The sequence below is a fragment of the Osmerus mordax genome, chromosome 17 (assembly GCF_038355195.1).
Source record: "Osmerus mordax isolate fOsmMor3 chromosome 17, fOsmMor3.pri, whole genome shotgun sequence".
Taxonomy (NCBI): Eukaryota; Metazoa; Chordata; class Actinopteri; order Osmeriformes; family Osmeridae; genus Osmerus; species Osmerus mordax.
In genome coordinates, this window is record NC_090066.1 from 3760366 (window position 1) to 3785883 (window position 25518).

Sequence of the window (25518 nt, forward strand, 5' to 3'; positions counted from 1 at the left end):
GTGAAAGCTGCCTCTATTGGACCGAAGCGGCAGAAACGAATTTTACCATTGGTGGAACTAGGCTACATGCTAATATGTTGCACTCATTATACAAGCAATCGGTGTAAGCCATATGATTTCTGAGCAAAGATTCTAAAATGATAATTCATAGTAATGTAAATAAAATAATGCTTGTGTCTTTTTTTAAATTATTTAATTACTCAACACTGCAAGGTTGCAAAAAAAAAAAACAATGCAATAAACTCAAGTAATTTTGCTCCCTTGTGTGTTACTGTTACATTTCGCCAATATAAAACACGTTGACGGTTACATAGCCACAAAAATAAAATGTATACATAGATCTTGATGCTCTCTTTGAGAAAAAAAACTTCCCCTCACCCGTTTAACCAGTGTATTTTCCAAATTAGAAAAAAATAAAGTCTAGGATAAATGTTTCCCCCAGTTTTAAACAAAGTAGCACATGGGGTCAAAACAACGTTGAACAAACAGGTAATGTAGATCTAGAGCTATTCAGAAAGAAAGCAGGCAGCGATGAGACATTGGCTCACAGGTCTACTACTTTTCTCTGGTGCCCATATTGTGTGTGTGTAGTTTGTCTGAACTCAAGTCAGAGCTCAACTCCACGCTTGTCCCCTGTAGAAGAGGAGTGGGTACAGGTACTGTTCTCCTGGCAGAAACACTGGTTTGAGACTGTAACAGCCTGCTCTTACATTCATCCCGTTCTCCTCGTCCACGTTCAGGCCTTTATCTCAGGGGCCGTGCAGTATGGCGTCTCAGAGATCTCTGATGCCAGCTCCTCTGCTGGGAGGAATAAAATCAACAAATGAAGTTAATAACTACATTGGAAACTGTCCAGATGACAGGGATGCTGACTGTAGACCGAGCAGGTTTACTTCAAGTACTGTATGTTAGGCAGCCAATCGAGACTCACCAGGAAGTATGCACTTCCACAGGCCGTAGGTTTTCCCCACTGCAGTTTGCCATAGACGGAGCGTACCATCTTCAGAGCCGCTGGCATAGAGCTCCCCATCAGGACTGAAGCGCACACAGTGGACCGGTCCAAAATGACCCTTGTAGGACTCTACAATGGGTTGAGAGAGGCCAGCGAGACCAACATTTTTTCCTATAAACCAACTGCACAGTCACAGACTGAAAACGAATGTCGGTAATTTGAGATTCATAATTGAAAGAAATTTAAGAAATATGTCTCAATTATCTGTCAGGAATGCCATCTCAATAGGTGTGGCCTAAGCACAAGACTTCTATAAGATCCAGACACCACCAGCTTACCCAATTCTTCTTTGGTACTGTAGTCAAATTTATAGAGCTTGAAGTCATCTCCGCCAGCAACAAAGAATTCCTTGTCAGGATGTAGAGAGGCTGAGTGGATGGAAGCAGGGGCATCCACTGTCTTGATCAAGTCAAGGCTAAAATGGAGGATGACTCAGGGTCAATACCAACACAAACCCAAACAAAGACAGACTTTTGAGGGCATACCTGAGGGCATTGTAGAAAGCGATGGTCTTTCCATAGGTGATGACTAGGACCTCTCCATCAGGGATGTACTCCATGCTGCTAACTGACATATCAAAGGACAGTGTCCTCACAGCCTCTGTGGAATTCCTGTCCCACAGTCTGAACACACATAAACATGGTATTTAACCAGCTTCCACATGATGGTGGTTATTGTCATGATTCCATCTTAAGTGACATACTACCCTCCTGTATTCACAGGCCACATTACTCAGGGAAATGATCATGCAAATTCAAAACCAAATGTCTGAGGGTGTTCAAAGCTCTTTCAAAACTAGAACAATGGACTTCAGGATACGCACACTATAGCCACAAACACACACTGTGTTTTCCATCTTGTGTACAGATTTCAATACAATAAAACCTGACTTGCCATGATGGCTAGGAGGTTAATACCTCTAGGGGTACAATACTGACCTTACAGTTTTATCATCGGCAGCTGAGAGGATCTGCTTGTCGTTGTTGCACCATAGAGCTTTCTTGATGGCAGAGGTGTGGCCAGGTATCTCCTGAGGCTCTGGGGGACATGCAAACGCATCCAAGAACGAGTGTATAGTAAATAAGGCAAAGTGTTTAAATGTAAACAGACAGCTGCATCGACACTGACCTGCTTCAGGTTTGCTGAGGTCATAGATGCGTATCAGCTTGTCGTTTCCTCCTGTCAACAGGTGGTTGCTGTCCTGTCCTCACAGACAGGACGAGAGAGAGGTTGATGGATGAGTTGCTTGCCCGTCAGATCCATTTAAAAGTAGCCATGACAGTAAATTCGATATTACCTGAGTAAAATTCACAGACTTGACAATGTGCTTGTGTGCCAATGTGAGGACATCTTCTCCAGTCACTGCATCCCACACCTTTCTGGAGTAAGGAACGCCACAGTTAGTCACAGCCATGTACGTGGCCACATTCCACATGTACTTTTTCATATGTACATTTACATTTAGCAGACGCTCTTATCCAGAGCGACTTACAGTAAGTACAGGGACATTCCCCAGAGGCAAGTAGGGTGAAGTGCCTTGCCCAAGGACACCATAATTTTGGCGGCTAGGAATCGAACCAGCAACCTTCTGATTAATAGCCCGATTCCCTAACCGTTCAGCCATCTGACCTCATATCTGATCCAATAACCTCAGTTCATTAATCTTCCATTTTCATCTCAGCGAACAGAAAATAGGGAGTAGGGCTGGGAAAGTATGTTTAATAGTCTACCAAGAAGACCAGTGTAACTCGAGCAGCTGTGTTTCCGTCCTGTGTCCATACTCACGCAGTGAAGTCAGCAGCAGCTGTGGCTGCTTTGGTGGCTTCTGTGTTCAGAGTGGCACCCCAGACAGCACCTTTGTGACCCAGGAACGTTCCGATCCAGTCCCCTGTGTCTCCCTGGCGCAACATGGGTTTACCATCTTGGAGGTTGGGACAAAAGTCAGAGGAGCAAAGTTGACCGAGGTTAGTTGGGTGACATATACAGCCAGTTATCTCCCAGGACATATGAGCATACGGATGAAACGTGTTCCAACTCATGAAATATGAGGATGGACAATAACATGAGCTTGCCTTACATGACGGTTGAGACATTTAGTCATGGCCTTAATGACGTAGTGGAGTGAACTTCCTTACCTTTGCAGGCACTGATGAGAAAATACCCATAAGCAGTTATACCACTGAAGGCAAGATCCACAACAGGTCTGGTGTGGCCTGAGCAAGTCAGTGGCGTTTGCCTCATCGCCATGCTTTGCTGGCTAAGGAATAACGAAAACAACTGCTAGAAGTTAACTGACAGAAATTCAGCTAGCTACCTAGCTAAACGTGTATAGAATAAGAAAGCTAGCTTTAGTTAGCTACAATAGTAGCACGTTAAAGCAGTAAAACACAAAGTATGTGGATATATCACTGTGCAAGGTTATGAAAATATGCGTCAAGCTAAGTTAGCTTTCTAGCTAGCTAAGGCTTGATGTTTTAGTGAAGGTAAAATTATCTCACTCCCATCGAGGGTGTGCTAATAGCTACAATATTGCAACTAGCTAGCAACGTGAAGTCAGCAAAGTACCCGTAAAATCATAAACAGTCACCCAGTTCTACAGCTGAAGCGCTTCCGGTGTCAATGAATTCAGCTATTTCTCCTTCAAAATAAAGGCAGCTCTAGCCTATCCATTTTCAGATTCGAGTGTCTTTTGATTCAATTTAGTGCTCGATCCCTTGACCAATATTCATATATGTACTTTGCTCATTAATAATAATAATTTACTTTACAATGTGTTTGTGACTGGTCTTAAGTTCATTACTGTACTAGTTTATATATAATTTAAAACATTATTATCGTACGACTACTTAGGATTAAACCGTATTTGTGATAATGGCAAATGAAGATTTCCCTTTGATCGATTAGTATTCACATGACACAGCTGCTCTAAGTCAAAACTGTTGGTCTATCTCAGCTTTAAATAAAAAAAGATTACTGACGTCGACATGAATACGTCGATGGGAAGTGTGTCTAAGGGTGTTTGGTTTGGCTTAAACCTGGAAGTAACCTTCCCCATGACTTACTAAAATCATGAAGGACTGAGTGAAAAGGTCGCCGCTCCAGCACCGCAGGGACGTATCTATGTAGTAAACGAGCGGCATTTATGAGTCACACGATTTACCAGAATGCTTTGCGAATCTGATCTTTTTCTGGGTGGGATTTTGTGAGAGGCGTTGCCGCATATCTAGACTTTTTATCCTTGCACCCAAGCTGGACTTCATACATACGCATTTACTGCCATACTGTAACCACCTTGGTGAACAACTGTAATTTTCAATATGGCCAACTACATCCATGTACCCGACGAGGCTCCCGCCGTACCCAAAATAGATGTAACATTAGACGAAAACGATTACAGATCTGGCGCATTGAGACTCGTCAAAGAACTGAGACCGAATTGGAAACCATCTGAGGTCAAGATGAAGGTACTGGCCTCACAATATATTGTGTTTGTTTACTGTAGAACCTTTCTTTTACCTTGACGGTAAATTGCAGTTGTCGGCGTCATGTGTAGTATATGTTTCCTAGCTCCATTTACATAATCCGGGTGATGCGCCTTTTTAAATAGGAGCTGCGTCAACGCTTTGCTGCTTCTTTGCGTGGTTTTAACAGGATGAATGGACGAAGCGAAAAATATATAGGCCGGTTTACTGAGGCAGGCTGGCTGTCAAGGTTTTATCCATCAAAAACAAACAATGACAAATATTAGGATCAGGAGGTGCAAACGGTACTTATACAGTTATTAGTAGGCCTATTCATCATTATTTAGATTCTTCATATCTCCAAATAGGCCTACATTTTCTTTTTCTTTTTACGTGTGTCAAATAGACCTATCATAAACACGACATATATATTTTTCTTGCTAGAATCTTCCGGTGATGGTGGGGGATTGACATTTTGATAATGAATAGACAGTACAGTGCTTCACTGCCCGCCCACAAATCCAAGACAAAAAGAAATCGCCACAATGCAAGATCTTCTAGGAATGAGGGTGGATATATAGCTTTTGGTTCGGTTATGAATTAGTCGTAATGTTGTCTAGCATGACACTAGGAAACGTTGAACAGGGAGTGGTTTTTAAAATGGTATACATTTCTCGAAGTTTCTGTAAAGGGATCGTGGAATGTTCTAGATGTTTCCCAGTTGATCTGGTGTGGTCTGTGGAAATATCACTGAGATTCAAGAGAAGTGCTTCCGTCTAAGCTGCTGCTATGAAACACTGAGAAACACAAATAGTACAGTAGACCACCTCATACCAATATTTGCTTCTGTCCTATGACCCTGCCAACCAACCATGTGAACATCTGGGAGGCACTCACAAACCTACTCTGCAGGTTTAACTACTGAATGTAAATAAACAAGTGTGTCAAGCTAACTAAGGGGGTGGTACAAAGGATGATGTAAGAAATTCCTTCTCCCTCTCAAAACCAAAACAGAATGGGAAGAGTGGTTCCCTTGACAGTCACAGATCGGGGGGTGTGGTTCCTCTCGGTAAACACAGTAAAATACCCCTTCCACACCACGCCCCCTTCCCACCTCTCTGGTTGTGGGCCTATCCTTCAATTCTAAGAAAATTAGCACTCAGCACATGCCTGCCGTAGCTTGCTACAGCAAAATAAAATTCCTTGCGTGCTTCTGGTCCCTAGTCAATCCCTGATAGTGTACACGATTAGTGTTGGAATGCCCGGCCCCTCTCAAATGTTTCCACTCTCATTTAGGGGTAACAATTCTGTCTAAACCCCTCTCAGACAATCCCTCATCTGTATAGCCACATCCATGCGTATCTCTTTTGTCCTCGATCCTCATCCAAAACACGAGGCAGATGTTACGTCAGGTTCCCACTGGTCAAAACATCACAAGCCCCTCCAGGAAGGAGGTGAATGACAGGGCTGGTGATTGGTTGGTGAATGATGTGGGTGCTGACTGTATTGTATGTGAATTTTAGACTCTAAAGTCTGAAAAAAGCTAGACTGTTGATTTGACAAAACATTTGTCTAGAAAGTAAGATGATGTGTGACACATTTAGTCAAATGGACCAAAAAGATGCAACTGGGAAAGTGAAATGGACCAACATGACAGGAAATGCAATCATGCCAACACTCATGCCAAGCGTGTAGTCAAGCAGATGCCACTGACATCTAGACTGCTGCACAGAATGGTTTTAATGGCCCGACTTAACTTGGCCCACTATTTCTCATTCTCTCTCTTCTCCTCCATATTCAACCTCCAACCCCCTTCCAGTTTTTCACAGATGGGATAACCAATAAGCTGCTAGGTTGTTACGTTGGGGCGATCATGAAGGACGTGGTTCTGGTTCGTATCTACGGTAACAAGACAGAGCTGTTTGTGGACCGGGAAAACGAGGTGAAGAGTTTCCGGGTGCTGCACGAGAACCGCTGCGCTCCACACCTCTACTGCACCTTCAACAACGGCCTTTGCTACGAGTTTCTCCAAGGCACTGCACTAGAGCCAGAACACATTCGCAGCATGCCCATGTTCAGGTGAATAACACCCACACACACACACACACACACACAGAACAAGAACATACAAATGTTCAGATGACTAACACACACACACACCCACACACACAACAAGAAGATACCAATGTTCAGGTGACTAACACACACACCCACACACAACAAGAACATACCAATGTTCAGGGGACAAACACACACACACACACAACAAGAACAGACCAATGTTCAGGTGACTAACACAATGACACAGGAAAATGTGGCCAGGCATTAAGATGGAAACTTTTGTTTACGACATCCAGGTTAACGGTGACAGAAACACACCTAGTTTTGCTTTCTCAACAAAATATAAAAAGAACTGACCACACCCCTGTTGCTTGGACGTGAGAGAACTCTATGCTACTCCTCCTACTGTTGCTACCAGGCTCTCATGTTTCACCATCACCACCCTACAGGCTCATCGCCAGGCAGCTGGCTAAGTACCACGCCATCCATGCTCACAATGGCTGGGTGCCCCAGTCCGACCTGTGGCTGAAGATGGGCAAGTACTTCGCCCTGGTGCCCAAGTACTTCCAGGACCCTGAAATGAACCTGAGGTGAGACACTGCTCTCTAGGAGTGAGGGATGTGGTTACCATGTTTGGGAAGTTAGTTTTGTGTCAGTGGGATTGAGTTTCTTCGGGGCAGGCAGGGGACCAGTTTGAGATGATTCCTTCACAGTATGAAGAACTGTGATGTGTAATGACAGCATTTCTTGTAGGTCCCATGCATTTGTTTTTAGCTTCTGATCTCGAACATGTTCTTCTTGATAAGACTGCCATGCTGAATGTGGAGTTAGCAAGTAGGATATCTCAGGTTGGATAACGTGTCAGATGCCTGACCAATGACATAAGTGCTCACGTGATGACATGTTCCATACCTGACGAAATGGCCTCCATGGTAGTTTGGAATTTCAGTTCAGAATTGTGAGCTTACCTCTAACGAGGTTCTAAGTCATCTGCTTCCTTTAGCTGAATGTTGTGTAATGTTGTCAGCTCTTTCTAAGAAAAGGCTCAAGACGCACTTGTTCCGGGAGTACAACAGCACTTAGGAATGCTTGGCTGGACCTGATGTTAGTTTCCTCCAGGATCACAATGACTCGTATTGAGAGACTTGTTGCTCTTGTTGGTTAGTTGTAACGGTTTCAAATTCTTGTACTCGCTGTGAAATATTCTACTGGGAGTCGGGCTATTAATCAAAAGGTTGTTGGTTCGTTTCCCGGCTGTGCCAAATTACATTGTGTCCTTGGGCAAGGCACTTCACCCTACTTGCCTCGGGGAGAATGTCCCTGTACTTACTGTAAGTCGCTCTGGATAAGACCGTCTGCTAAATGACTAAATGTAAATGTAAATTTAGCAATGTCTGTTTACCACCTTCACCTTTCAAACCTCCCACCTTTTCTCCAATCCTCAATCCCCCCCTCCCCCCCCCCCAGGCTGAGTGTGGAGGTGCCCAGCTCCAGGTGTCTGAGGCAGGAGATGGTGGAGCTGCAGCAGAGCCTGTCCATGCTGGGTTCCCCTGTGGTGCTCTGCCACAACGACCTGCTGTGTAAGAACATCATCTTCAACCAGGACGGAGGTGAGACTGCCCCCCCACACACCACAGCTGCCGCACACTCCCACTATAGCAAACACTGTACTGTACTGTACTAGACTGTACCGCTACTGCGCTGGCCACCGCACAGGTAGGACTACATTTATATTGCCCCCCCTCCCCTTCCCACAGTCCTACAACATGTAGGATCAATAACACCCAAGTCACATAATTAGATTGAGCGGCTCGTTTCATTGTGCAAGGCTAATAGTCTATGAGTCTATGCTACTGATTTTAATGCTATGGACCCGGCTGTGTTGTATACAGCCCCCCCCCCCCCCCCATCTCCTACCCAACCCCTTCCACTGCCATGTCATTCCAGCCTGCAGTGAAGGGTTGCCATGCAGTAGCCCTGTTGAGTTTCATTAATATCATGTTTTTATTTTGTGGTGCTTTTGGGAATGTTGTTCTTTTGTTATGTTGTGAATGCTTTTTTTGGCACTAACGCCCCAGTGAGTGAAAAGAAGACTCTCTTAATAGGTCAAGGTCGACTATACTGGTCACTGGCCTTCGTAAGAGTGGAGGGTTTGGACACCTGGGGTGAGGGTAAAGGGGTGGAGGGGGAGATAAGAGTATGGGAGGGAGGGCGGGTTGGAGGGACGTGTGTGGGGGAGGGAGGGTGGAGGGGGGGAGCGATCTCACAGCTCCTTGTCTCCAGCTTTTCTCTCCTAGGAGTGACTGCAGCTGCAACAAGGGTGGGAACCCTGTCCCGGAGAAGAGAGAGAGAGTGCGAGAGAGAGAGAGAGAGAGAGACACAGAGCTTTGAGGAGCCCCACCCAGTTCAGACCAGTGCAGCTCCCTTGATCTCAGCCTAGAATAGATGTAGGACCTGTCTCTCTCTCCCCATTGTACCACACTTGTCCCTGATAACTGAGTTTCACCCTGCCAGACTACGCCCTCATTCCTAGAAACAGCGCAGCATTGGGAGCCAAAGGAGGGATCTGTGGATTCTAGTAAAACTTCAATTTCTTTGAGAATGACGAAATAACCTGCCTGATAGATTCCGAACACTGCAGTAAACATCTCTGTATTCATTTGACTTCAGTCTGTACACAGTGGCAGGGTCTTGTAGTTAGTATATAGCTGGTTTACCAAACAAAAATGTAGCTTGAGCTAGAAGTAAAAAAAAATGTTCAATGACAGATTTAGTCCTTTTTCCTCCTTGTATCTGGGAAACCAGTTCTCAGAAATTGAGTTAGGCCCCTCCCCCACTGTAAAAGCGAAGAGCATAACCTCTTCTTCCGACAGTAACATTGTTTACCCTCCCCCTCCTGCCAAGTTTGCTGCTGAGGCCTACATAAACCTGACCACTTTTTTACCACTTACTTCCCTTTCAACTTTGCTCATAGTCAAGTTCAGACGATAAATGCCACTTGCTGAGAAAGGGGAGATGATTTTGCACTGACAGTTATCAACTGCTAAGATTTCATACTTCCCTCAGAACTATTTAGCTTTTATTCAAGTCAGGTGACAGAGAAAGAGAGCGAGGCATTGTGTGAGAGAAGAAAGAGAAGGAACTTAAGAAGCACTTGGCTACATGGATTTTACTTAGAACTTAAACAATTATTTGAACAAGCATATTTTAAATTGTGAGAAAGAGAAGAGATAACAAACTATTCCCCTTGCCCTAAAGCCAAAACCTGCTGTTGTCTTTGCATCAGGAAACGACTTCTTTTTAACATTTGCATAAAAGTGGGAGGCGTCATAATATCGGCTCGTATGTGGACCAATGAAAATGCGGCTTTGGAGGGGAGTGTTATAAAAAGGGGGAAGTGTGTATGAGGCCACTGCGAGGGAAAATGGGTTGGCAGCAGAGCCTTCATGATGTGAGCTTGTGTGCGAGTCTGTGTGTGTCTGACTGTGTGTGTGGATGTGTGTGTGCGCGCATGTGTGTGCGACAGATGTGCGTTTGCCCCAATCTTTTCGTCTGCTGCACAGGGCTATAGGCACTGACTGGAGGTGTTCTGTTGTGTCCCGCAAGGACCGCACCGCGTCTGGTAACCACCTCACGTGTCTTTCTCTGTAGTCCAGCACTCTGTCAGACAACCTCAGACACGCACACACACGCACACACACTATATATGTGACACACAAGGCCGAAAACATGTCGGCTACAAACACAGGTTATCATTTTGACTTATTGGATTTGAGTGCGTCTATAGAGCACTTTAACAAGACTTTAACGCCAGTGTAGAACTGGTTTCTAACACTGGTGTGTGTTATACAGCTAGACAGATTTGACAGTACCATCCACAGAGGGGAGGCAAGGCTTTGTGTTTTGATATCTCCATCTCTCCAAACATTAACAGAGAATGCGTCATTGTTCTTCAATGGCGATTGCAGCCTAATGCAGTATTCATTTCTCCCCCCTAGAGGGCAGCACTGTCCCCTTTTCTCTCCCTGGCGCCTCCCTCGTCTGCATGATTCATCTTTTTTTCATCTGTCCACCTCACAGGTCAATGATCATCGCATGACCTTCTCCCCGACTGCCTCCTCTTTCGGACTCTTCTATTAAACAAGCAGATTCACCCTGAACTGTCATGTCTTCCTCTCTCTCTCTTTCTCTCCTCTGGTTCTTCCATCATCTCCTGCACGGTGCTTTGATGAAACATCCTTTAAACTGGCTCCTATCTTTGTAATGCCTTTTGAGTATGTGGAAAAAGTTGATGACCCCAACCCCTTTGTTAGAACATGACTGATTTAATATATTTGGACACATGACAGATGTGGCTTTCCCTGTCTATATAAGTGGAGAATGTGGAAGTGAAACTGACGAGGGTTTAAAGATTGGAAGTCCCCCTTTTTGATTCTCAGAAGAAAACAACTACTCCATTATGACCACGTGGGTTGTCAACTTTCTCCATCAGAGTCCTTGAAAGCATGGAACTATTCACCTCTTTATTCTGTCCACACTATATCACCTTCATCGCAAATTTCTGCAGCTCGTCATGCTCAAAATGCAAACTCTTCCTCCACTTCACCCCCAAAGTCCTGTGAAGGCTGTCAGTCAAACTAGAAAAGAACCTGGATAGACTAGACTAGGATAATCAGTGGGATTAAAACACAGCATTGTTATGTCCCTGCTCTCCACCCGCTTCTAAACAAGCCTTCCTGTCTTTCCAGGCAGTGTAAAGTTCATTGACTACGAGTACGCAGGGTACAATTACCAAGCCTACGACATTGGGAACCACTTCAATGAGTTTGCAGGTAAGTCCTTCACGGAGCGTGAGTAGTTGGAATGCTCTGATGCCTGTCACACTCCACTGCCGTGGTACACTTTAACCACTGGTAATGGACAGAGTTGGTGGATCAATATCCAAATACCGTGTGTGTGTGTGTCCAGGTCTGAACGAGGTGGACTATAGTCATTACCCGGGGCGCAGCCTGCAGCTGGAGTGGCTGCGGTCCTACCTGGAGGCCTATAAGGAACACAAGGGTCAGGGCAGCCAGGTGACGGACAGAGAGGTGGAGGTGCTCTACGTACAGGTCAATCGCTTTTCACTGGTGAGTCACGCTCACACACACACACACACGCTTAAAACGCACTCAATCCGCAGTGAAATACAGCCACTGTTGCACACAGTTCTGCATACGGTGTATGTACGTTGACCTGAGACAGCCTTTAATCTCAATCTCCATTGATGCCTGGTGTTGTTTACTCTGTCTAAGAGGAAGAGCAGGGTAGGAGATAGGCCCTTCGCTGGAGGAACCAGGGCTAGAGCACCACTTCCTTTCTAAGCTTCTCATATGGAGCAACAGGGAGAAACAGCAGGCTTGCTTTGAAGTTACAGACATGGATATTTGACCCCTGTGCTGCACTCTTCAGAGAATTAAACGTGGGTGCTTCAGACGTGATACTTCCAAACTACCGGAGGAAGCTAATTGTGCAAGGAAGCCTGCGTGCGTGTGATGCCAAACGCATGAGTCATAGCCTGGTTGAATGGCTCTTGGCTCATTAGTTCAGTTTATGGTCAGCAGCAAGGTCAACTTGGAGTCAGAGTGCTGCTGTGTGTGCAGATAAGGCTCCTCTCCTTTGTATGGTCCTGTGTACAGCAAAAGTTAACAACTAGTTGTACAACTAAACATACACAAGCACTATTAAAGTGCCGTGCATTTACACAGTAAGTTAATTACTTGTGTATAATATTGTTTGGAGAGAGAGCTAGGCTTGCTTTATTCACACTTTTCCATTGCTACTCCAAGATCAGCATGTGGTAGGCAGTAATTCAGCAGACAACCTTGTTGATTAGATACAAAGTAATGATTAAAAGCAAAGGAATGGTGAAGTATAATATCAATATTATATATATTCACATCCCGGCAATCTTTATTTACTGTGTCTTGATGGTCGCATATTCCATCCGTTTGAGTTGACGCTCCAACATTCTCTGGCAGTTCGGATGAGATCAAGGTGACCTTGGTGTGTAGAGCGCAGGTCATTGGGTAACCGGAGCACAGGGTAACCCTACACTCCTGCAGGACAATGCTGCTGGTCTCCAGGTGGGTGTGCTTTTGTTGTGTGGTGTAACAGAGCTGGGCAGAGAGGCATGAACAGAAACGGTAGCCTGGACACCGTGACCTGTAAAACCCTGTCTGAATCAGCCGACAGCGGCCTAGCAACCTTCATGGACACACAGCAAGCATGCGAGGCACAACACTGGACCAGGACTCTTCCTCTTGGTCTTCCCTTTGTCTTATTACAATCACTTCCTCTCTTTTTTCTTACACGTGTGAAAAAGGTGATGCCCTAAGACCATTTTCTTTTTGTAATGGTTTTATTAATCACCTCCAATCTTCTGTTCCTTTGTCTCTAGGCATCTCATTTCTTCTGGGGGCTCTGGGCTCTGATTCAGGCCAAGTTTTCAACCATTGACTTTGACTTCATGGGGTAAGACGCCACAGCTATACAACTGTACTGAACTGCAGTGTCACTCCCAGATTGTTTAAAGAATACCATGACTAGATGTGAAGTTACATGTTGCAAGTTTTGTAGCTCATCTCCAGTGTGTGAGCTGTTTGTTACACACATTACCTATTATTATTTTGACTGCTAAGGTGATCAGACGTCACTGGTCAGCTAGACATGGCACAGTGATGTCTTATCCACACGGTCAGCACTCACTGTTCTTTTTGTTGAATGCTTTCTTTCAGATACGCAGTCCTTCGCTTCAACCAGTACTTTAAGATGAAGCCAGAGGTGGCTGCTCTAAAATTCCCAGAATAAAAGTCCTACTTCCTGCCCGGTCCTCATATGTTAACTGTAGAGCTCCCCCTAGGGGCCAGAAAGATGAGCCAGAGAACCTGTGCAGACCAATCTATCACCTCCTAGACCCTGACTACACTCCTGGCCAGGCAAGGAAACCCCTTGACCCTACCCCAACCCTCGCCCCCAGGCCTTTCCTAATTAACACTTTAACTGTGTTCACCCACCTGAGACTGAATTAGAGACCAGACACTACCAAACATACAGCTTTTAACCAGGACAGATCCATCCAGACCTTTTTAAGTAGTTTTCTAGCCACAGAATGACCAGATATAGTATGCAATGATAGCAGCCAACACTATGGCTTGTTTGTGTAAAACAAGCAGGCAGGGCACATGACCATTGATAATAAGGTTAGTCTAGTGTAATGTTAGCCCAGTGTTGTGTTCCCAGCCTATAGCCATAGGACAAACATGGACCAATTCAGCTGTGTAACGAATCAAGTATCTCTTGTCAAAAAGGAATGTTTTAGAGAAAGAGAACCTCTAGTGTTCTGGAATTGTAATAGATAAGGAGGCTCGATTAGGTTCAAGGGTCTTTTTTTTTTTTTTTTATGTTTTAGGCTATTGGTTTTATGTTCTAGGTTCTATGCTTGGGGCTCCATATGAGGTTTGATGCTCCAGGTTCCTGACTGATGGGTTACACCAAGGAGTTTATGTAGGTTTACGTCCCTTCCAAGGCAGCACTTCTCCCTAATATGGGTCAGCCACTGGGTGGAATGTCTCAGTATCAGCACCACACCTCAGGGTGCTGTGAAGCCTTCAGTGGGGCCACTGTCATGCCTCCCCCTCCACTGCTACATAGACCCAGTCAGACCAGTCACTGAAGCACAGATCTGAAGTTCTTATCCTTCACCGAGAGGGCTTGCAGTCCAGGTTAAGATTGGGTTCATTCGGGGACTGCGTATGACATCGTATCAGTCGAATTAGAGGACCAACAAACACTATTTTCTCTGACGAGTGTGACTGTAGACATCGTAGCAAGTCTCTAACTGGTACACTCAAAGGCTTGTCTCCTTCTATTTGTTTGTTTTTACAACAGTGCTTGGTTGAAGACGTTCTTTACCAGAGGAACGTTCATCTACTTGGTTAACAAACCAACACCAAAGTGCTGAAATGTTTTTGCTGTATATAATGCACGTGTATTATTTTTCCACTTAGACACGCGGAAGAAAGAAATAATGTATGATATTAACTTTTTAAAAGTGGCTAGTTTTTATACCTATTTAAGCGTCTGGAAGGTCTTGGACAGTGATGTGTGTCAGCCTCAGCCAGGGCTGACACTGTGGTGTGTACCACGACATCACTTCCTGTATGAACAGACCTTCCACTTGGACTGTTCACACCCTCACTGTCCCAGCCCTACAGCCACGCTGTCTGTCCTGCCTGTCTGTCAGTCTGTCCCAGCCCTACAGCCACGCTGTTTGTCCTGCCTGTCTGTCAGTCTGTCCACAGGGACTCAGACACGACGTAAGTCCAGGCATCTGTGTGTTTCCCCACATGCCTGGGTTTAGGCCTTTTGTTTTTCGCTTGCCTTTATTCTGGTGTGATTTCATTAGGGCGGCGGCGTGTCTGTCGGTGTCGGTCTCTGTTGTACATATTCTGATAAACGCTAAAAGGTCCAACGGTCCTGGTCTGGAATGCAGGGCAGTGTGCTCGGTCTAAGCTACAGTTTGGTGTGCGTTCCCTCACTTCCTGTCGTCTTAGGACGGAGATGTTCATGTGTGGTCATACCATGTTTTCATAACTCCTCAGTGTTTACAAGGTCCCATCCTGTCAGAATGTACGCCTGCACAGAGAGACTTAACTCTAGGTATACGATAATGTTTCAGTCGGAAGCCACAGACAGATTATGACACAGCTGTCCTCTCACTCCTGCCTGATTCATCCACTCCTTTTTGTTTTTTTGTTTTCAAGTACATTTAAATGTGAACGTCAGAGAGACCTCTGTTTCAGTGTGTAAAAAAACAAAACACCCATAATACAATGTTTCTTGTGCACTTGTTTAACATTGTAAAGAAACGCATAATGCTGATGTCTGCTCTGGCGACTGTAGAATATGTGTATATGTACATTTAAAAATGTAATTAATATCTTTTGCTCGAACGTTGTCAAATGTGAATGAATGTACATATAGGGAGATCTGTTTTTTCTAAATTTTGCTGTTGGGTAAGAAGTAATTCTGGGTAAACTGTGAAATAATGTAACATTTAAATACTGTAAACAAGTGCTTTGAAAAAAAGATTAAAGTCTATACCCTTGCCCTGCTTGTTTGCTTTCATCCCTCAATCATTTTTAGCTTTCTGCAAATCCCAGGTATACGCAATGAGGCACATTCAAAAGACTGTAACACTAGAAATACCTGTCGTAGAGTATGTATTACTTAAGAGCTGCATAGGAAATAATAGAGCATTTCATTGTCTTCCTCTGTGAGTTACCACAGCTCGCCAGCAGGGGGAGGTAGAGTCTTGAGACTGAGCCTTAAGTAGAATATTTTGAGCAGTGACTTCACAAACTGCAAACCCAGAAGGCACAGACTGACACAGAAAATATATGTTAAGTGAATGATGACAGTTATACACCTATCAGTGTAGTGTGAGTGAAGTCTTAAAGAATAAAACAACTGGTGCCAGACGAAGGCTTTCTATCTGGACCTCAGACAACGTGATCATGCCTGGATGTCCTCTTAACATCAGCAGTTTCTTTTTAAGTGAAATAATTGCAACAGAACAGTGCCGCTCCACTTTGCTGTCTGTAATTCAATTAAGTCCCTTCCCTCTAGCTCCTTTCTCACAGATTTGCACATTAATTACAAAATTCAATATCTGCAATTCATGCTTCCACTTATGCTCATTTTACAAAGGTCATTGTGAAATGACTTACAGAGAGTGATGCCAGGAGCTTACCCTCAGACTCACAAACTCCTATCAAACCCCTCCACACACATACACACACACACACACATACACTAATAGACCTATTACATTTGGAGTGCTTGTTTTGCAGGTCATGGTACAGTAAACACACATTATAAACATAATGTGTGTGAAGGTTTCGATGTTCGAAGGGGGGAGAGAAAGGAGAAGACGAGCAGCGGGAGAGGAGGAGCAGGAGGAAGAAGTGAAATCACTGAGAAGGAGAGGAAGAGAGGAAGAGAGGGGAAGCAGGATAACGAGGAGATTAGAGGAGAGGAGAAAGACCTGCATGGGCTGAAGGAGGGTCAGAATGCTTCTTCATCTTGATTAGAGATGCCAACCTAATTACAAGCGGAGGAAACAGTAATTAGCACAAGTCTCACCTCGTTAATCACAAAAGACTCCTTCACTCTATTTATATCTGATTAATGGCTACTTAAACACAGGCTGATATTTATATTTCTGCTCATTGTACACAGCTTGCTACCATGTTCCAGTTCTCTCAAGCTAGCCTAACCTCATTATGGCTTTTATTGTTACGCTCCAAACAGTCAAAGGTATAATTGTGCCTGATCGCTTATGTGATTTCTTGTACAGAGAACGGTCGGTTACAAATAAGGCCCCACTGTGTGTTTGCGTAGACTTGGAGCAAACAGGACTAGTGTGGGAGTGTTCTTTGAGAACATTTCACAGTTGTAAGAGCTCATTAGAACGAATGAGTGTTTGTACGTGTGTGTTTATGTGTGTCTACGTGTGTATGCAGAGAGAGAGAGAAAGTGCGTGTGACTGTGACAGCGCATCCGTTTGTGTGTCCGTCTGCGTGTGTGAGCGACAAAGTGTGTTCTGGTGACAGAGAGAGAGAGAGAGAGAGAGAGAGAGAGAGAGAGAGAGAGAGAGAGAGAATGTGTGAGCAAAGGAGTGAGACAGAGAGAGGGAGATGGAGAAGAAACAACATCTGCTAATAGATGGGCTGTTGATAATGATGATGAGGAGGAGGATGATGGGAGATTTTCTCTCTCAGTCATGTGGAAACATTCCACCACAGGATCCGCTCCACCCCGCCTGCCATAATGCAGACAGCGGATCAAAGCACTAAACGAAGGGCTAAAGATGCTGAGGCAGATTAGCATCGTTCACACAATACCGACAGCTGCTCGCTAACACACGCAGCCAGAGATATTGTTTCAGATTAGGGTCTTGGTATTACAATTCAGGCAGCTGACGTCTGCTGGGGATAATACAATAGGCTGGCGTCGGGGAGGGAGGCATAAGTATAGGGTGAAAAACATGTGTTATCAGCACAAAGGGATTGTCAGCTTCAAATGCCTTACATCCTCGGATCCCTCAGGATCAAACAGGCTTTGCCTCCAAGCTCTGTCACACCGAGATCCGTGCGCACACACATTTTCTCTCTCTATCTCTTCTCTTTCTGTCTCTTTGTCTCCCGCCCTTGTCCTCTAACTCTCTTGTTCTCTCTTCCTCTCTACCTTTCTATATCTATCTATCTATCTATCTATCTATCTATCTATCTCTCTTTCTTTCTCTCTCTCTTTTCTCAGACCCTGAGGCTAATCCTACCTATGTAATTATCTCAGTCTGTTGGGAGGTCCTGTGTTGAGAGAGTGTGGTCCTGCCACTGTTGATGGACCAATAAAATACACAACAATCCCCTTTGTCTGACGTAAATTTGTCCCACAATGGAATCCATCAACAGCAAGATTGCTTTGTAATCCTCTGATCTGTTATCCAGCAGATAGAGGCCTGCGGCTCTGATCTGAGGATGGATATAATGTTACCAGGACCCACAGTTTCCCCTGTATAAATGCCTCGGAAGGAACGACAATTAGACTGTTAGTAGAACAACCTCTTGGTGAGGCCAGTAATTAGTCTGTTCAGTAGCTTGGATATGGGAGCCGCTTGTTATCATGTTCTCCCTTTCAAATTGTTTTTGCCTCTCCATATTTCGGTCCTAATTTCCCCAGCTACTCACCATTCACTATAACAAACCCAATGTCTTCTGGCCCCTCGTCTCTCCTCCTCTCCTCTTCTCCTCCTTTGCTCCTCTGGTCCCTCTCCACTCTTTCTCTCCTTCATTCCTCTGGTGTAGGATTCTTCATTCGTTTCACAAAGAAACATAATTAGCTTGGCTTGCTAGCTTCCCCCCAGTGTCTGCTGACTATCTTCATCTAACTTAGTTACCTCTACTCTCATCAGTGGGACTGGACTGTAGTTATTACAAACCAAACAATTCTTGGGTGAGAGACAGGAATTGAGAGATATGCATGGACTAATAAACTTGATGGTGAGTAAGAGTGATTCAGATTATGGTGGCCATTCTGAATGCAAGCAGTGGCTCCAAGAATACTTCTCCCCCCCCCCCCCCCCCCCCCCCCTCTCTCTCTCTCTCTCTGACTCACATACACACATGCACACTCATGCACACACACACACACACACACACACACACACCTGTGGAGTAACATATCTGCAGTCCCAGGGAGGCAAGAGAAATGGGCTGTTGACACAGACGTTGGGCTGGGCCCCTGGACCTTCTGCTGCGAAACCAATCAGATTACTCCCATCGTGACTCCATTAAACACACTCCACATCACAACCACCACAGCCTGCGCCGCCTGGCCCAGTGTGTGTGTGTGTGTGTGTGTGGGGGGGGGGGGGTTGGTGTGTGTATGTAGGTGTGTGTGTATATGTGTGTGTGGGGGACCTGAGACCTCTGACTGTGAGACACAGAGTACTATGCCAGGCATCAGCCATCACTGGGGCATTGTGGGAAAGTGGAGGTGAGCCAAACAGACACCAAAGGATTGTGGGAATTGGGAGGCAAAAAGATAGGCAGCCAGACGGCAGGATACAGATGCCCACAGAATCCAACATGGCCCCTGTTCCCAAGGAGACATGAGTGTGATCAGTCCTGAACATGACCTTAGTTTAGGTTCTGCACAGGCTACACATATGATCTAGAGACAAGACAACAGTACACAACCACACAAAAACACACCTGGAGAAACACCTGAGAGACACAGAGTAGCAGTGAACATCTCCACTTTAGCAGTATACCTCACACACATTGGTGTCCAGTTATCAAAAGAGAGCAGGAATGAATGACAGTACATCGATACGTTTGGATTCCTAAGAGAAGAACCAAGCCTCTTTTTCAGCAGTATGTATTTCTGCCTGAATAACAACAAAAGCAGTGTTGAATCTACACAGTACATGAATCTACAGATTTGCCTCTCATCCTGTCAGTTTTGATTAAGTCAGTTTCATACATCTCTTCCACCAGTAGATGACAGCAGTGAGCCATGTAAATCATGATGCAGCTTTTCTGGATGGGGAGCGAGGCTCTCTCATATAAAAGATTGTACGGTGGCAGGCCTGACAAAACAAATATTCAGTTATTTCAGCGATTTCAATCAAACATAAAATATGTCCTCTGATTAAAAATAATTTTTAAATGTTGAAATATTTTCATGTTAAAATAGTAGTGTGGATGTGCTGAATATTTTCAGCCCTTGACAAATGTGTTAGAATCTAAGTGTGTCTGCATGTGTTTAAATAAACTCTTTCATATCCTCTTAACAATTTAGCCGTGGATAAATCTGGGGTAAGCATCTACAATTAATGTACATTAATCCAGATTTTATTTGCTAAAAAGAGATAATTTCAGGGTACGATCACTCCAGTAATATATTTTACAGTACAGAATAAATGTTTTGAAAATCAACTGAAAAAGAAAAACGTATTTCCTGATAACATTGTTTTATCATAGGAATTCAAAGCTTCTTGCAAATACAGCAGAAAATGAATGACAAAGAATTCTCTTGTCTGTATTGTTATTCTTATAATACTTATAAAAACATTTAAAAATCACTTCAATGGCCAGAATACTTTTTTACTCGTATATTCCTCCTTCCTACCCCTTGATTCCACCGGGGCAAGTTGTAGCATTATGTAGACTGAAAGATGGCAAAAAATGTTTTTCCTGATGTAGAGTTGAAGGGTTTGACATCGGCCTATTTCTAATTCTAACGTGTTCATTTCAGTAACCGTAGTAACCAGTCCAAAGTTACATAAAATGTTTACTATTCCAGTCCGAAAGCCGTTGATTTAACTTTTCAGAAATTAGATATATTGCATGATTTTTATAAATATAATTAGTTAATTTTTAAAAATGACTGTAAATCATAAAACAGTAGTATCTATTTTCTGTTCAAAGCAAAAAATAAAAACATGTTTTCTGTCGAATACTAATTACTGAAAACCATATTATTTTAAGCATCATGTTTGGCATGTGTGTGTATTTGTATGTATGTATGTGTGCAAGTATTTTTTAGAGGCTGTTTAAAGATGTCATGTCTGTGTTTAAAAATGTGTGTGTGCTTGTGTGTATGTGTGAGTGAGTGTGTTCTCTGTTCGTTGGACAATAGGTCATCTGTGCCCGATTCTGGGGGCGGGAGCCCAAATACCCTGGAGACCTCACCCCAAAATCTGATTGGACAACTCTAGGCCCTGAGAAGTTTACTTTAGAGGATGTAGTTTGCTGGGTTTTGCTTCCAATTAAATGTGGAATGCAGTGCTCTTGAAGGCCATCTTAAGAGTGTGTTTGTGTGCGTGCATTGTGTGTGTGCACCTACCTTCTCACTCACTCACTCACTCTCTTTATTCATTTTCAAACACAGAAGTTGTATTTTGTATGAAAAGCCCTCTAACAGGAGAGATGCCACCTAACACACTGGTATTTCCAGTCATCTTCGGTTTATGTTTGGCCCTGCCATGTGAGTCTTCCTTCCTGCTGCCCCGACCCAGAGTGAATAACGAGCACATTCACTGGAGCCGGACTGATTTGGCCCGCTGACATCTCCCTCAGTCACAAAAGATTGCCGCTCCGTTGTTTACTGTTTGTCGGCTGTGTTTTGTCCGGCTGTTGTGACGAGTGTGAAGCTGTTCCTTTCATCGGAGTAAAGAATGCTTTTCTAAAGGGTTTCCACATCGCACCAGGGCTCCAGTTTGCTAGGTTCGAGAGGTGAGAAAACAAAATGACTTCTCAATAAAGTTGAGGGACTGGCTCTTTACTTCACTTAGTTTGTTTATTCTTCAAGAAATACACACACACGTACACACACAAAGTGTAAATATTGTCTTTGCCTGGAATTGCACCGAATGAAAAAAGAGGGTACAAAGAAATAAATATAAATAAAGGAGAGGGAAAAAGTTAACGAACCTGCATCAGTGCCTCGAAACACTTTCATCAGGTTCGTTCAAAAAGTGTTTTCCCCCGGCTTCAGACGCAGGATGCACATCACAGGACCTGCGATCTGAGGGAGAGGAGAAGAACGCTTTATTTAGACCCAAATGGGTCTCATCTGAAATAATGAATATGTCCTTGAGAAAAAGAAAGGGGCGAACGAGGCGGGCGATGGAGCTCCAGAGGAAGGAGATGGGGCATAATTGTTTTCAAGTCTCACACTGCTCTGTAAATGAGTTTGTTCTGCTGCTAACTGGGCTTCCTATATTTCTCTGTTTCTCTCTTCATTTCTCTCTCTCCCTCTCTCTCTATTTCTTCTCCTTGCCTTTGTTTTCTTGTTATCCTCTCTCTGTGTTTACCCTCTCCTTGGCTCTCCCTGTTTTTGACACTCCTCTCTCTCTCTCTCTCTCTTTTGATGCACATCCTTTTGTGCAGCAGGCTTTTTACATCTTTGCTTGACTATTCATGTATTTCTTGGTCCTCAGTTTGGACAAAAGTGCTCACAACTGAAGAGTGCCTTATAGGCTGTGGTTGTTCTGTGAAAACAGTTTACCTTGACTCCTTCTACCTCTCTCCTACAGTCCACACACAGCTTAGAGTACGATACTTTACTAGACATCGTACACAATAAAGGGGGATTTTTGATCTGCTGTGTTGATTGTACTACTGTTTCTTGGGCAATTTGGAAACACAGAAAAGTTCTGTTCAAACAAATTAGGTTCGGGACTTCGTGTTTCGAAACCGCAGATCATGGTCACAATATTGTAACATCTGTGAATCCGTGGGGTGACAAACTGACTGGTTAGTCAAAGACATTTAAAATCCTAGCAAGCAAGGTGGTGACTTTGTGGTGAGACTTTTATTCGAGGCTAGACTAAGATGTTTGAAATGATTTGACTGGAGCTCCACTAGGACTCCACCCAGACGCAGATCAACACTGTATCAGACCCCACTCAAACTCAGACCAGCCTTTTGGGGCTGGTCCCTCATCCTTGCCAGGGCCTCCATCAGAAGGGTCTCTCCTCCCATGGCCTTCACCCAGGGGAGACATCCTCTTCCCAGGAGTCTCCACATACCTCTGTCAGCCCGGCTAGTAATGGATTCTATTTAGACTGAGACTTTCCATTAAATCTCAGTGTGTCACCACAGTTCACATTCTTAATTATGCTCCAAATGTCCCTGAGGGAAAATCAGGGACGGCCACTTCTCCACAATCTGTCCATATGGCGTTTAATTAAAAGTTTTCTTAAGAATAAATTGCATTCAATTCAATTAAAACTGTAATGTCATACTGAAATAATGGGTATAGCCTCCTACGATACAACATAGCATGAAAAAATTATACCCACACTATTTGCAATAGAAAATGCCATATCTCCCTTCCCAAAAAAAAAAGAGAAAAGAAAACCAAGAACAAAATATGCAAAAAGCAAATATCACCAAAGCCTCCTACATGTTGGCCAGCCTGGGGCGATGAGAGTAAGCAGTGGTGGAGCTATTTCTAGATTCCACTCTTGGAATTCTCTCCATGACAAATGAACCGTTGGAGTTTGGAATGCCTATTTATCTGTCACGTACAGAGTCCCCCTGTTGGGTGGGAAAAGAAAGGGTTTTTGCATACAGACAAAAAAACATGAGAAAAAAAAAAATATATAGATATTTTATTTTTTCACGGCATTGTTTATTTTTCAGGTTGAGGGACTCATTGGTTTAGCAGTGACCTCTTTATCAGGATGGTACAGACCTGGACTGCCATACACACCTGCTGGTTGCTACCACTTAGTGTTACCTCAGGTTATGTCATGTACCTGCATGCAGCAGATCTCCATGGTCTCTGTGTACTAAGGGGATGGGCGATGACAAGTGAACTGGGACACAAGATCGTTTGGAAGTCATTCCCCCAGACCATCTGCTGGATGGGTGAAGTGCTGACTTCATGTGTTGTCGCCAGTGATGCAGAGGGTAGCGAGAGGGATGAGGGGAGGAGAGAGGGATGAGGGGAGGAGAGAGGGATGAGGGGAGAAGAGAGAGGGATGAGGGGAGGAGAGGGAGCGATGAGTTGATTTCCTCCTTTCGCTGTTTGAGCACTGAAGGCCCCTAAAGCATAAACAAAGCTGTGTGTTTGTCTTGCTCCAGAGAGAGAGAGAGAGAGAGAGAGAGAGAGACAGAGAGAGAGAGAGAGAGAGAGAGAGAGAGAGAGAGAGACAGAAAGAGAAACAGAGAGAGACACACACACATTCAGACCAACTTGGCTCAGTTGGTCTGAATGCGGCTGTTCAGCCAGCCTCACTCGAAAGGCCTGTTGCAACCCTCTGTATAAACACCCAGCAACCAACAGCCTACAGGTCATGTTAGTAAAGTTATATATAAAAGGTTATATTTTTTATATTTTGATTATACATCTCTAGACTTGTATTGCATTTCCACCTCAGGCAGGGCTGTGGATGTACGTATATCATTCAACGGTGACAACACAAGTACGAACCTGAAACACAAAGGACCACAGAAGCATATTTACACAATCAGATGATAACAGCCATCATTTCCTTACATCCAGACAAATATCAAACCATCTCCATTACAGTAGCCATTCTCCCTGGTACAGAAGGTAAAAGAAAGAGGAGTGAGAGAGAGAGACACTCATGAGGAAAGATTTGATGCATTTTTCTCTTCATGACAGCAGTCTTCTAAACAATAATTCTGAAAGTGTTTCTTGAGTGAAAACATTTGCTGTCAACAGCTGGTCACGCTTTATGGAGGCAGCAAAACAGATGCACATTCACCCAAGGAATGATACAGCTGGAGACTGTGCATGTGTGTATGTGCCTGTGTGTCTGTGCATGTGTGTATGTGCGTGTGTGTCTGTGTATGTGTGTATGTGCGTGTGTGTCTGTGTATGTGTGTATGTTCGTGTGTGTATGTGCATGTGTGTATGTGCGTGTGTGGATTTGTGTCTGTGTATGTCTGTGTGCTTTCGGCAGAAATCATGTGTACTCTCAAGAAAAATAATAAAGTTTGCATTCCAAAACTAAACTCGATTCAAGCAGTCAGAAGAGGTTTGTTCTGACTGATGACATTACCAAACACATACTTGGCTATTGTCCTGGTCCCAGGGCTGGGCCAGGCTTCCCGGGCTGGCCCCAGGGTCTAGTGTCCTGGGAGAGGTTTTAGGAGAGCAGCGGGATCCCGCGGCCTAGTTTAGCCTCTTGTTCTGGGTCACAGCACCTGGATAACTGCCCTGGGTTCCCCCCGGAGGACATTAGACAACACATAAACAAGCTCAGGAAAATAAGATTTGTATTTTTAGATTCCAAGCCGTATTTACGTAAGGCTGGTGTGCAATATTGATGGCAGCTGTGTAAGAAAGTAATTTTGACATAATAGATTGTATTTTAAGGCATGAGAATGAGAATGGTGATTACACTTTTGTTCTTCCCTTTTTAACGTTTGAGATAAATAAACTGATCCATTGGGCTGTTTTTGGAGTATCAATATAATACTCACACACACAAGCGATGTAATCACAGTGTAATGATGTAAGAAGTAGAAAGTAGTGAAATTAAAAAGTTGTTAGAAAAATTTATAGTCAAGTAAAGTACTGACCAATACAATCTACTTAAGTACAGTAACAAAGAATTTGTACTTTGTTACTTCCCATCTCTAACACACACACACACACACACACACACACACACACACACACACACACACACACACACACACACACACACACACACACACACACACACACACACGCTTGCACACACACACAGGCCCCCTTGAACTCGACAGTGCTGCGATGTGATAAGATGGATAGAAGAACATTCTTCCCTCTTAATTGACTGTCAGAACGGCCCCAGAGATTAAACCCGTCCCAATCCTATAGATAAAGACTGGGGCCAGGGGGGTCTGAGTGGGG

General features: G+C 44.1%; 2 protein-coding genes across 7 annotated transcripts; one reads left to right on the plus strand and one right to left on the minus strand.

Annotated features, from left to right (window-relative positions):
• Window positions 1-186: 186 nt before the first annotated feature.
• Window positions 187-3618, minus strand: strap (serine/threonine kinase receptor associated protein). Of its 6 annotated transcripts, none has more exons than XM_067254486.1 (10): window positions 3600-3618; window positions 3148-3269; window positions 2798-2933; window positions 2310-2391; window positions 2141-2213; window positions 1951-2050; window positions 1498-1635; window positions 1291-1427; window positions 932-1123; window positions 187-801 (listed from the first exon to the last, which is right to left on the minus strand). In XM_067254486.1, the coding sequence occupies exons 2-10, from the start codon at window positions 3257-3259 to the stop codon at window positions 737-739; spliced, it is 1035 nt and encodes a 344-aa protein (XP_067110587.1). In that variant the 5' UTR covers window positions 3260-3269; window positions 3600-3618; the 3' UTR covers window positions 187-736. The 6 variants fall into 6 exon arrangements, with proteins under 6 accessions (XP_067110587.1, XP_067110588.1, XP_067110584.1 ...); XM_067254487.1 differs by lacking the exon at window positions 3600-3618 and adding an exon at window positions 3578-3595 and having other exon boundaries at window positions 187-798; window positions 932-1081; window positions 3148-3289; XM_067254483.1 differs by lacking the exon at window positions 3600-3618 and adding an exon at window positions 3578-3595 and having other exon boundaries at window positions 932-1081; window positions 3148-3289.
• A 666-nt stretch (window positions 3619-4284) lies between these two features.
• Window positions 4285-15683, plus strand: etnk1 (ethanolamine kinase 1). The gene is made up of 8 exons (XM_067254221.1): window positions 4285-4476; window positions 6293-6552; window positions 6984-7124; window positions 8002-8144; window positions 11283-11366; window positions 11503-11663; window positions 12974-13047; window positions 13311-15683. Exons 1-8 carry the CDS (start codon window positions 4330-4332, stop codon window positions 13381-13383), a joined length of 1083 nt encoding a protein of 360 aa, XP_067110322.1. The 5' UTR covers window positions 4285-4329; the 3' UTR covers window positions 13384-15683.
• Window positions 15684-25518: the final 9835 nt, after the last annotated feature.